Here is a 13,759-nt window from a genome sequence, read left to right as displayed (position 1 = left end):
GCGTTTTGATTTAGGCACAGATATAGAGTGGGGGAATTTTTCACTGTGGATTCAGCTAGACGGGTTTTTTCGTGGGATGGATATCTCATTTTCTTGAATTTGGATTTTTAGAATTGGCTACTCACAGAGAGGTCACATGAAGGTCAACGATAGCACCAAGCAAACTTGAACATGACACACTCTGTGCGTAGTCCACGACGGTAGCCCATGTTTCAATTACTAATTCGCTCTATAAGGGGAGCGAAAAGGTAGACGCCCTTGTTGATGATTTCCTTTTAATGGGCAGATTCCTTTCTCGTCTTAGTAACAATCAACTTGTTTAGTTTTTCTGATTTTATCTGCTCCACGCAAACACCGGACTTATACAGGATTGGTCAAATATTGATATTTTTTCATTTGTCATCAAAGTCCTCCCTTCCAAAATAGTACAGTCGCCAATAAACGTTATTACGTCATAGCCAGATTCTAGAAGCAGAAGTAAAACAAACAAGACACACATAAGAAACGATCACTTTATAAAATGTAACATAATTGCTACAAAGTTATGCCCGCTTATCGGATGACGACCAAATCTATCTGACTCTCAGTACTTCCAAGATCATTTGGTATACTAAGCAGACGTTAGACCTTAGAAATACTTGCAAAAAAAATAATAATAACATAATCACAACAGAGTTATATCCCCTTAGCGAATAGCAATATTGATCTGTAAATATCTGTTAGTATTTCGAAAATCATTTGAACAACTAAACCGAGAATTTTTTTTTTTTTAATGAAAATGGCACCGGGACATTTCATCGTATTGCTTCTTCTTGCACCTTGCATTTCTCTCACCCCCGACGAGATAGACACCGAAATCGAGAAGCTGAAGATGATAAACGAGGTCCTGCAAGACTCAGTGACTTACTTATTAAAGCAAAGGTCGTTAATGCAGACGCGGCTCGACAATCTGACTTTGCAGCAACCCAATGCCACGGAAATCGATAGTCTTAAACACCAAGTAAATAAATCAGAAAAAGAAATAACTCAACTATTGCAGTGGACAAAAGCGGCGGAGAAGAAACTGGACCATCCTAATTGCACCATGAATGAGACTCTCCTGAACAAACGCTTACAACCGATGAATGATCAGATATATATATTAAAAAACGACGTGGAAAGCCTTTCCCAGCGGGTAAGTAAACCAATAAAGAATGAAAAACAATTATTATATACTAGCAGGCCGCCCGGCATTGCCCGGTCGTAAAATACGCATAAATAATATATTTTAATTCATACAGAAACTGAGACATGTGCATGTGAGTATTATGTATTTTTTAACAGTTCACTTCTTGAAAGTAAAAAAAAAATACTCGAGATCGAAACCAAAACATAAATACAGTGAGTCAAGTACGATAACCATTATGCCAGTTTGTCACGTCGTTAAAATATGTTTTTAAACCTACTTATTCTTTACATAAAGAATCTGTCATGTGAACCATTCACGCATGCGCATTCGTGAATCAGTTGACAAACCGATAAAAACCCGAAGACTACCAACTACCAATTTTTCAATTTTGACTCCGGATGAAAACAAATTAAAAGTTTTTCACATATCTGAATAACTTATATATGAAATTTCAAGAGCATATAGGCTAAAAAGTGTCCTCATACATATTTTTACTTATATATATATAGATATTATATATTTTATATATATTATATATTTTATATATATTATATATTTTATATATATTATATAGATATTATATATATTATATATTTTATATGTAGTATCTAGATATTATATATATTATATAGATATTATATATAGTATATATATAGTATATATATATATTATATAGATATTATATATATTATATAGATGGATATATATATATCATATATTTTATATATATTATATAGATATTATATATATCATATATTTTATATACATTATATAGGTATTATATATAATGTATAGATATTATATATATTTTATATATATTATATACATATTATATATATTTTATATATATTATATATAGTATAAATATTATATATTATAGCAGCGTCTTAAAGGTACCAAACATTACATTTACTTTCGTATATGGGTACACCCTAAAACAACATTCGCCCTTGCATGGAATATCGTTCCGACATCCGAGCTAGTGCATCTACCATTAATCTTGCTCTCCTCGTCCTCCTCTCTCTCTCTCTCTCTCTCTCTCTCTGTCTCTCTCTCTTTTAGACAGAGTTCAAAAATGAGTATCAAACAATAGGCTATGACTCTCAAGCAAACTCCGACTTCTGTCCAGTCGCCACAATGTTGCATCCCTGTGTCAGTCTTACAAGTACTTTGATGTGATTGGAAGAATTGATAGCACTTGTGCCTCCTCGACGTAAATACTCTCGACAAACCAGACAAACAACAAAATCCAACCCCGTTTCACTGTACATGTCTCTAGATACCGGAGAGCCATATAGTTTCTTCCCTCTGACTGCTAGACGTCGGAATTCCCACCCTGCTTCCTGTTTCCCTCATCGTACAACATTCAGAAATTTAAATGCAATGTGAATATACATCTCGCTGCTCAACTCCCTACTTAGAATATTTTGAATAAGATGTTTGATAATTTGCCTAAGGAGTTAATTATGATTTATGTTGCTTTTTGCACAATTTATTTAAGAGAAAATGGTTCTAAATGAGCTCTCACAGAAGAACTCTCAAATGAAGGAACTCTCAAATATTGGAGGAAGTTAATTTTGATTAACAAAAACTAAAGGGACGAGCACCTCATCTCTGCTAAACTGACTTTCTTAAACAAGGAAAACACCTTTCAGTACAACCGTTTTTTCAAAATCACACAAGAAACTGATTATCACTTTGTTCCTATTTACAATGCCTCCCCACGGGACAGAGTTAGACACCAGGGTCGTTTTTTAACGTGGAGAAAAGGAACAAAAATAAAAATTGTCTCAGTCGTGAAGGATTTCTCCTCCACTGACAGAGAACAAGAAATGGAAGTGCAGCATCTGAAGAACAGATCGTATTTATTTGCTCCCCCACTGAGCAAATTAGGCACAAGGCCGTTTTTAATGTGAGGTAAAAACCAGCTCCCCTAAAAGTAGGCAAAAAGGGGGCACTCTGGTTACCAAAAATAATAATTGTCCCAGTATAGAGGGTTTCCCCTCCATTGACTGGTACAAATTATCTTAAGTGCAGCATCTGTCGGAACAGATACTACACTGTGATCTTGTCCCGAAGGCCAAATTTTGAAAATCTTTGTTGTATTTGGAATCATAATATATTTTTTGATTGAATGCAATAATTGCCTTTGTTTGGTTTGTCGTTATCTTTATCAAAAAAGATAATTGTTCTTAAACAAAAGTGTTTTTGCTTTTAGTGTACAAGTTAGCAATAACCTTCCAAATAATTTCTACAAATGTCCTTGTAGAAATGATGCGAAATAGTTTTTTTACTCCCCCCCCCAAAAAAAAAACTAAAAAACAAACAAGGCATATTGCCACTTGGACATAAGATGCTACTAATTGGGACGATACCTAAGAAAGATTAAGATGTTGGTTTACGTTGCAACTGAACTTCTGCATATCAGTACAATCAGGGAAGCAGATAACAGGAAGAGAATTCCAAAGTCAAGCCGTTCTAGGGAAGAAGCTATTAGAGTAGAAAGGATTCTGATATTTAGGGACCTCAACAGTGAAGGGGTGTGATTTTGTTGCTAAGTTCAAGGTTTGTCGGGAATATGTAAGTCGACAAGTGCAATAAGTTCATCAGAGTACATTCCATTAAAATACTTGTAAAACAGGCACAGCGATGGGACAGGGGTTGTAGCCTAGTTGATAAAGTGGAAGCTATTATTAGTTTGGAGACTTTTTTTATCATATCCAAGAGAGAGAGACTAGTGGCAGAAGCACCAGCCCAAATGTGGCAACAATACTCCATACATGGGCAAATGGTGGCCTTGTAGATGTACAAGATACTCTCAGGTGTGAGTAGTTTTCTAGCACGATAAAGGAGACCCACCTTTCTTGCAGCAACCTTCGCAATATCCACTAGGTATTTGCTCCAGTTCATATTTTCTGTAGTAGCTGTTTACATCCAAATGGCAATATGCCTTTTTAGCGTGGGAAGGGGGGGGGTGAATAAGAATTAATTTTTTTGAAAATTATTATATTCTACGTTTATTTTTTAGCTTGTTTTTTTGCTGTTGTTGTTTCTAACTAAGTTCACACCAGACGGCGTACATTGTCAATGAAACTTAACTCTCATCCCTCTCACTCGAGGTTGCTTAACACTCGTTGGTGATTTGTGCAGTGTTCCTCATTTTCGCTTCCACCTCTCTCTTTCTCTTTATTAACATTCAAAGGAATCAAACTAACTATAAAATCTAACAACGTGGTTGTATTCATTAGTCCCTACGTTTGACCATATCAAACCTTAATTTATATATATATATATATATATATATATATATAAATATATATATATATAAATATATATATATACACACATACACACTCTATTGAATAATATATATATATATATATATTTATATATATATATATTTATATATATATTATTTAATAGAGTGTGTGTGTATATATATATATATATATATATTTATATATATATATATATATATATATATATATATATATATATATATATATATATATATATATATATATACTAGCATTTAGGCCCGGCTCTGCCCGGGTGTTTCGAGGTGTATGCTGAGCAAAAAAAAAACGTAATTCTTTTCATTTTGACCCCTTAATATGTATTGTTTTGGGCTCAAATCAAGTTATTAAGTTAGATCCATGTCCAAGGAATCTATATCTAAAATTTCAAGTGCGTAGACCCAAAATTGTCGGAGGAGTTTGGTAGAAATCTCAAACGTCAAATCGTTGACGTTTGACCCCTTAATCGCCAAATTTCTGGCCAAAACCCGATCACCTCGATTTTCCCAAATCTCAGTACTCTGTATATCAAATTTCGAGTCTGTAGATTAAAAATTGACAGAGTTATTGCGTAGGGAAATGTACAGAGACACACACACATACACGTTCACGTTTATAGATATACTAGCATTTCAGCCCGGCGTTGCCCGGGTGTTTGGATGTGTATGTTGAGCAAAAAAAAAAAAAAGTGGTACTAGGAAGGCAAGCTCGAACCCGTACAGCAAAGGAAGAAAAGAACGGGGTAAAACCTAACGTTTATGCTGTTACGACCACCGCCAAACCGGAAGCGACATTTTTTTTTTTAATTAAGGCTAGACAATCTAAAGGAGAGGATAACTTTCAAAAATATTGGCGAAAAAAGTTACCCCCCTCCCTGTAGAAAAGTGCCTAGTTGAAGGGGAAGATATTAATGTTTTAGCCAATTTTTTCGATATTTGTCGTATGAAAGGTCGAACTTTAAAACGATACTGATCTTGCTAAAATCCGTCGCCTCTATTGAAAGTTTAAGGCAGATATGCAAACAGACATACATACATACATTTATATATTGGTAAGTAAAAATTTTCGACCCAAACTGATGAAAAAGCTTGCCCTATCTCTGAATACTCTTTATGTAAAATTTACAATATTTAGACCAGAAATTGTCTGAGTAATTTGGAAGTGACCGCAGAGGTCAGTTTTTTTTAACTTTGACCCCTATTATGACCCCTTAAAATTTATTGTTTGGGGCTCAAATCAAGTTATTAAGTTAGATCCATTTCCAAGGAATCTATATCTAAAATTTCAAGTGCGTAGACCCAAAATTGTCGGAGGAGTTTGGTAGAGTTCTCAAAGGTCAAATCGTTGAAGTTTGACCCCTTTAATCGCCAAATTTCTGGCCAAAAACCGATCACCTCTATTTTCCCAAATCTCAGTACCCTGTATATCAAATTTCGAGTCTGTAGACTAAAAATTGACAGAGTTATTGCGTAGGGAAATATACACAGACACACAGACACACACAGAGACACTTTCACTTATATATATATATATATATATATATATATATATATATATATATATATATATATATATATATATATATACAGTACTGTTTCGCTCATCAGTGCGGCTAGACAGGCACCTACCTCAAGCCAGGATCGAACCCCGACCGCTCGTACGAAAAATCACTTTGCCCGTGTGAGTTCCTAAACAGCTGAGCCTATCTCTTACAATTTTTACACAAAGATAATTTATATACCTGGCAGTGTTCTTAGATATGTTTTATACAAAAATTCATCCGATAAGTATCGAAAAAATCCGATCTTTAAAATAGCTTTATTTTTCTCTTATAAGTCAAAAAAGAATAATTTTTACAGGGGAATATTTTACGTTACACAGACAAAGGTAAATTTTAAAAAATCTAAGCAATTCATTCCTGCTTTAAAAAAAAACAGATTTATTATAACCTGGAGATATAGATTAGTGTTAAAGCATTCGACTACAGATCGAATGATCTCCTGTACAAACCCGATTTTATTTTAATTTAATTTATTCTTATTAATGAGTTCAGTTTACGATAAAAAAGGTACCATTTAAAATCGCCGCAAATCATTTTTCCATCTGCATATTTAAAAACTAAACATTAATTAGAAAGTACGTTTCAAAGACATTGATTGTCAAGCCCAAATATCAGCTGACATGATATTGTAAACAAACACAGACGGAATTTGATGAACGGCATTATCATTGTTTTTTTTTTTTTTTAATGTATTTATTCATTCATTTTTTGCGAATTATCCACTGGGCAAATTATTCCTCATAATATATAATAATCAATAGAGAATTGATTCTACATACATACCCAATTTTCATAAATTAAAATAACATGTTTAAGCGTATTGTACGACCGGGCAACGCCGGTCTGCCCACAATATATATATATATATATATATATATATATATATATATATATATATATATATATATATATATATATAGTGGAAACGGTAATTAATAAAAACTGAAGAAAGTGCTCAATACCGTTGTAGAGCAGATATGCGTTTTATTTTTTATTACCGTATCTTTCTGTTAAGTCACATTATTGTTTCAGCTACTTGGCCGTTTTTTTGGCCGTCTGTAGCTTCCTCAGACTTTTACAGAAATGTCCGCTATTCTCTCATCCCAAAATAGCGGACATTTCTGTAAAAGTATGAGGATGCTACAGACGGCCAAAATAACAGCCAAGTAGCTGAAACAATAATGTACCTATTTACTATGCCTCTCCACGGGACAGAGTTAGACACCAGGGTCGTTTTTTAACGTGGAGAAAAGGTACAAAAATAAAAATTGTCTCAGTCGTGAAGGATTTCTCCTCCACCGAAAGAGAACAAGAAATAGAAGTGCAGCATCTGAAGAACAGATACTACACTTTGATCTTGTCCCGAAGGCCAAAATAACAGCCAAGTAGCTGAAAACAATAATGTAACTTAACAGAAAGATACGGTAATAAAAAGTAAAACGTATATATATATATATATATATATATATATATATATATATATATATATATATATATATATATATATATAGTACTAATTTTAATGGCATGAGAACCATTTACCTCTCCAGCTGCGTTTTCTACCGTTTGAGTTATCGACAGAAAGATAATAAGCGTTAAAACTAAAACACTCCAAGCTATGAATGAATTCGCGTATGCTCAAAAGTAATAGAAATATGTTGGCAAGTTGAAATGGACATTTTGCATTTCAAATTGCCGACATATTTCTATACACGTAATTCATTTATCCAAACAAAGATTTTACTTGTTATAAACCATCCCTGGTGTATGATTACTAACTCCTGTTAATTTCAGTGTTATGTGACCTGTAATTTAACAGTTTATCGGTTAAATATTTTCACATAAATACACATACATACATCTGCTGTTTTATTTATATAGATTAAAACATTTAAATTTAAATTTTAAAAAGAAGAGGAGACTTACTTGCCAACCCAACAAAGTAACGCCCAAGCAATTCTTGAATCCTTCGGACTATTGTTCTCATCTTAAGGGTTATTTCTACAACGTTTCGGCCGATGTAACCTCCGAGCCTCTTCAGGTGTGTCTTGTCGAAATCAAGAATCTTCCCTGAATTTCAAAAGGAACCCTTGCAAGGACCCGTGACGTAGTGGATAATATACTTGGTATTTTTTTTTTTTTTACATAGGCGTCACGATTTATCTAGGCCGATAAACCACTCAAGGATAAGGGTTAAAGAGTGTACAGCAGTCAAAAGGACAATATAGTAATCGGTAGTAATGAAAGTTCGATAAATTTGTTAACTTAAGTGGAACGGCTCATTATAAACTTGTTCACGTTGGACTTGAAGACAACCATATTATAGACAGCTGGAAAGCAGGAAAACGGAAGACAATTCCACAGGCGTGCAGTTCTAAGAAAGAAACTTTGTTCATGGAATCTACGTTTAGGTTTAGGCACATATAAAGAGTGGGGGGAATTATTGATAGCGTTTTCAGCTAGACGAGTGTTTCTTGTGAAAGTTTGGTGGAGGGGACCATAGATTGAAGCTCAGTCGAACACTTTCCATGAAAATAACGATAAAGCAGAGACAAACTCGCAACATCTCTTCTGTGAGATAGAGGTTGCAGGAAAGAGAAAAGGACATCTCCCACCAGATCACGAAGTCTATTTTGAACTCTATCAAGGCAGGACAAGTCTTTTCTAGCAGCTCCTGCCCATATGTGGCAACAGTATTTCATACTTGGACATATCTGGCTCTTATATAGATAGAGAATTGCACCAGGAGTGAGATATAACAGATTTGATGTACGTATTCCATTTAAGATCGGGAGTAAAGGTCAAGCCCAGAAGCTTGTCAAAACTTGAGACCTCCCCAAGACGAGAGCTATTCATTTTAATTGATGCCAGATGGGGATCAGAACGTTGATGATGTAAAGATAGAAGCTTGGTTTTAGATGCATTAAAAGTAACCAGCCACTCCTTTCCCCATTGTACAACGTGATCAAGATCAGAGGAGAGAGAATTGGAGAGAACTTGGTCGTTTACTGTCTTAGATGTGCTACCATAGATGGTAGTGTCGTCAGCAACAATGTCTACGAATGATGTAAGGATGTGATTTGGAAGATCATTAATGTAGATCAGGGAAAGAGTTGGGCCCAGGATGGACCGCTGAGGGACTCCAGCATTAATACCGTGAGCTTCTGATTTTTGCCCATCAACTACTACTCTTATGAACCTATCAGCGAGAAATGATTTAATAATTGAGAAGACATTTCCAACTATACCATAGCTAGAGATCTTGTGAAGTAAACCTTTATGCCATACCCTATCAAAGGCTTTTGATATGTCAAGAGCAATTGCCCAAGAAAGGTTGCATCTGTCGAGAGATTTTCTAATCCCATGAGATATAACTGTAAGCACATCTGCTGTAGATCGAGCAGAACGGAAACCATATTGTGTGTCACTAAGAAGGTTATTTTTGCTGAGATGGTTGATTACTTCTCTATTTAACACAGATTCCAGCAACTTACTTCAGTTATAAGTTACACTCTTCTAGAGGTTGAAGGTTCAATCCTCACTGCGAACGACACTGGAAATACAATTGCGAAATACTTAGCAGACGGAACGAGGGCGTGCGAACACCGTTAGGTGTATCAGAATTTTTGTGGGAATTTTTGACACCCCTAACACGAAACTGTAAATAAAATATAAAAAACTCGTAATCTCTCTTTTAAAAGTGGGTTGTTTATTTTCTTTATGGATTATACTTCCAAAATAAACTATTAAAGTTGTATAAAAAGTAATAGAATTTTTTTTTTAAACAGTAATGAAATTAATTGAATTTTACGTGTTCAGTATTTTTCAATTTTTAAAATTAAAAAATCTATCAAAATTTTTCTATTTATTCTATTTTACGATATTTTCAAGGTCAATGTGAAATTTTATGCTCTTTCCAATAAACCGAATATAATATTTTAGACAAACGTTTTGTTTTTCATTCACGCCCCCCCCCCATATAGATGTCTATTAAAAAGTAAATAATTAATTTACGCACCAAAGTTTTATATATCATAAATTGAAGATAAAAGATCAATAAATAATATATTCAAATTTAAAACAAAAAAAGAAGTGTTTTTTAGAAATTTACCTATAAAGTTCGAAGTTTAAAATATTTTTCTTCTTAAACCACGTTGTTTTTTTTTTGTTTTTGTTTTTTTTTTATGACACCTTGGTCCTTGCTCCTTTAATTGAAAAAAGAATTAGGGTTTGAATTACATTTTTCGAGTAGTTATAAGCTTGGAAAGACAGGGGGTCGAATTAATTCACGCCCCCCCCATTTTGAAATGTCTATTAAAAAGTAAATAATTAATTTACTCACCAAAGTTTTATATATCACAAATTAAAGATAAAAGATCAATAAATAATATATTCAAATTTAAAACAAAAAAAAGAAGTGTTTTTTTAGAAATTTACCTGTAAAGTCCGAAGTTTAAAACGTTTTTTATTAAATCACGTTTTTTTTTTGTTGTTTTTTTTTTTTAAATGAAACCTTGGTCCTTGCTCCGTTAATTGAAAAAAAAATTAGGGTTTGAATTACTTTTTTGAGTAGATATAAGCTTGGAAAGACAGGGGGTCGAATTATTTGATATTTTTCACGCAGTTTCTGACACCGATTTAATAAAGGGTTTCGTCGTAAATATCGTACAGTTTTCCGAGTTCGACAGGACGATTCCAGAGTTCGACTAGATACACCTGTAGAATGTTGGAGGTTACATCGATCGAAACGTTGTGAAAATGGCACTCAAGATGAGAACAGTAGTCTGAATGATCCAAATAATACGGATAATCAATCCTCGTCTCAAAAAAAGTTTTAAAAATATAATAGCGCTTAAGTATTTTTTTAAACATTTTCGTTTATTTTCAGGAAAACGCAGTACAGCAAGTCGTGGTGAAACAAAGCCAGAGCATTGGTTTTTTATTTACGAAGATTAAAGAACTAAAAGACACGATTACGAGCATTACGAGCGGAATTGCGCAGACAATGAGCCAGATCCAAAATTTTGCAAAACAATCCGAAAAAAAACTGGACGATGTAAAAGATGACTTACAGGGACAAATTAACAAGCAGACAAATTCTACCAACGCGGGTTTTTCATTTGTTTTAAACATAATAGGAAATATTCAAAAAAATATCACAAAGCTTAAATGATATTATCGGTGTACTATAACAACGTCTGTTGTAGCATTACTTTAGCAATTCCTCATCATGAGCTGCCTGCTTTTACTTTATCTATAAATTTGAAATAAATCTGTTTCTTTTTAACGTACGCTTTTTCTTTGCCTTTTGGCCAAGATCTTTTCCGGCAGATACTGCAAGAAAAGACTATATGTGGGGGTAACCCCACATATCAGACCTTGGTCAATGTAGGGGCAACCCTTCATACCAATTGTCACTATCCAGCCCCCCTACTCCCCGGGGAGTTGGTCCCCATTTCCCCTTCACTCCTCACATTAAAACTCGGCCTTGTGCCTAATTTGCTCGGTGGGGGAGAAAATAAATACCAACCCTTCATACCAATTGTCACTATCCAGCTCCCATTTCCCACCGATCGGGAGCTGGTCCCCTTTCCCTCCACCTCCCTCTCTCTCCACATTAAAAACGACCTTGTGCCTAATTTGCTCAGTGGGGAAGCAAATAAAATCAAACCTTCATACCAATTGTCACTATCCAGCTCCCCTACTCCCCGGGGAGTTGGTCCCCATTTCCCCTTCACTCCTCACATTAAAAATCGGCCTTGTGCCTAATTTACTCGATGGGGGAGCAAATAAATACCTTTTTTAACGTACGCTTTCTGCTTGTTTGCTTTTTCATGATAAAATAATTCAGTAAGTTGTTTTGTTGGGGAGATGCTTCCACTTTTTCATGCAATTACGTGTGCTTTTACGACCTTGTTATTAAAACTTAGCATTAGTGGTAAAAAGAAAATGGTTAAATCAGTGGCGTAGCTAGAGTAAACGTCAACCGTTGCGATACACTCAAATGTCACCTCAAGGACATTGCGTCACCTCTCCTTCGCTGTCACTGGACTCACACCCCCTTTAGCTACGTCACTGCTTTATATATATACTTTCACTACACCGATGAAGACTGAAGGATCGGTCGAAAATATGTACCTGTAAAAAGAGTGTTTTATTTTTTTTTCATAATATTATTTTGTATTCCTGCACGTCATCAAATGAAAACGAATAAAGAAAAGTTATAAGCTTTTATACTTTTCGTATTCTTTTTTATACATTTCCATTCATATATATATATATATATATATATATATATATATATATATATATATATATATATAACTCTATCAAACATCTCAAGATCATAGAAATATGCACTTATTCCGCGGATTCAAAGAATGCTATTCTTGCTATTCTTCTCATCAGAGGACAGAAAGAAATCAGCAAATTATATTTGTAGTACTAGAATTTGCTGGTTATGGCATAAAATGAACTTGCAATTTGTTATAGTCGTAACTTCCAAAACTGTATAGGTCGTTTAAAAAGAAATATCAGCAATAGTAGTGTTCAGTCTAAAATTTTTCTTTGCATTTAGATCGCAATGGTAACCAATCATAACAGACGAAACGAGACCATGCGAACACTGTCGATTTAATAAAAAGTGGCGTTGTAAATGTAGTATAGTTCCATCTTACGTTTTTCAAGAAGGAATTCACGAATTTGTAGAAAGTGGGTGCATATTCTTTGTCGAACATAATTGGATGAGATTGAAACACTCAACTGTGAATGATTGCTACAAATATAGTTTGCTGATTTCTTTCTACCCTCTGATGAGAAGAATAACAAGAATAGCATTCTTTGAAACTCCACGGAATAAGGATTTTGAAAATTTTTTTTTGGAGTATTCAGTCGAACAATAGATTTAACTGTAAATTTCAACTTACAATTTTAATTTATTTTCTCTTATAATAAGCTCTATTGTTTTGTTACTGAGCTTTTTTATTTGGTTGGGATTAAAATATTTATATAAAAAATATTTGGTATTCATATTGGATCGAAGTTTACCATTGCATCTCTTTTATATAGCCTTTGCTAGTATATATATATATATATATATATATATATATATAGAGAGAGAGAGAGAGAGAGAGAGAGAGAGAGAGAGAAAGAGAGTGAGAGAGAGTGAGAGAGAGAGAGAGTCATCCACATACAGTACTGTTTTGCTGTTACACAGCTCATCAATGCGGCTAGATAAGCAACTACCTCAAGCCCAAACGACGAGCTTCTAACTGTTGCGCTATTCGGCTGCTGCTGTGCGGGTAGTGAATTAACAATGTTTTGACATCCACCAAATACCTAAGCTCCATTTGTTTACACAAAGAGCACGGCTTTATACGCTAATGATAATTTGTATATCACTTCCCAGTATGCTTCACCCAAGATGGGGAGGATTATAGTCATCTACATACAGTACTGTTTCTCTGTTTCACAGCTCATTAGTGCGGCTAGACCAGCATATATATATATATATATATATATATATATATATATATATATATATATATATACTATCAAAAGTACCCGTCGTTGACTAGGTTCAAAAACAGCCTACAGAAAATGGACTCTGATTTATGAAAGTTTGATAGGTTATGAAAAGAAAGGGTTGTAAAGAGATAGCTTCGAATTTGGGGGTATCAAAACCAAGCAAAATATGATGAAAGTAAAAATAAAATAGATAAACCCCATAATTTA

The 13,759-nt window shown here is 34.0% G+C and overlaps 1 protein-coding gene across 1 annotated transcript; it reads left to right on the top strand.

Moving 5' to 3' along the window:
- The first annotated feature begins 562 nt into the window (after positions 1-562).
- LOC145273042 (uncharacterized) lies at positions 563-12,257 on the top strand. Its single transcript, XM_080127059.1, has 2 exons — positions 563-1,174; positions 10,914-12,257. The coding sequence occupies exons 1-2, from the start codon at positions 773-775 to the stop codon at positions 11,196-11,198; spliced, it is 687 nt and encodes a 228-aa protein (XP_079983185.1). The 5' UTR covers positions 563-772; the 3' UTR covers positions 11,199-12,257.
- Positions 12,258-13,759: the final 1,502 nt, after the last annotated feature.

The sequence above is a fragment of the Euprymna scolopes genome, chromosome 4 (assembly GCF_053919585.1).
Source record: "Euprymna scolopes isolate OS-2025 chromosome 4, ASM5391958v1, whole genome shotgun sequence".
In the NCBI taxonomy this organism is placed as follows: domain Eukaryota; kingdom Metazoa; phylum Mollusca; class Cephalopoda; order Sepiida; family Sepiolidae; genus Euprymna; species Euprymna scolopes.
Note: the sequence above shows the minus strand (reverse complement) of the source record. Positions and strands in the feature narration are given on the sequence as shown.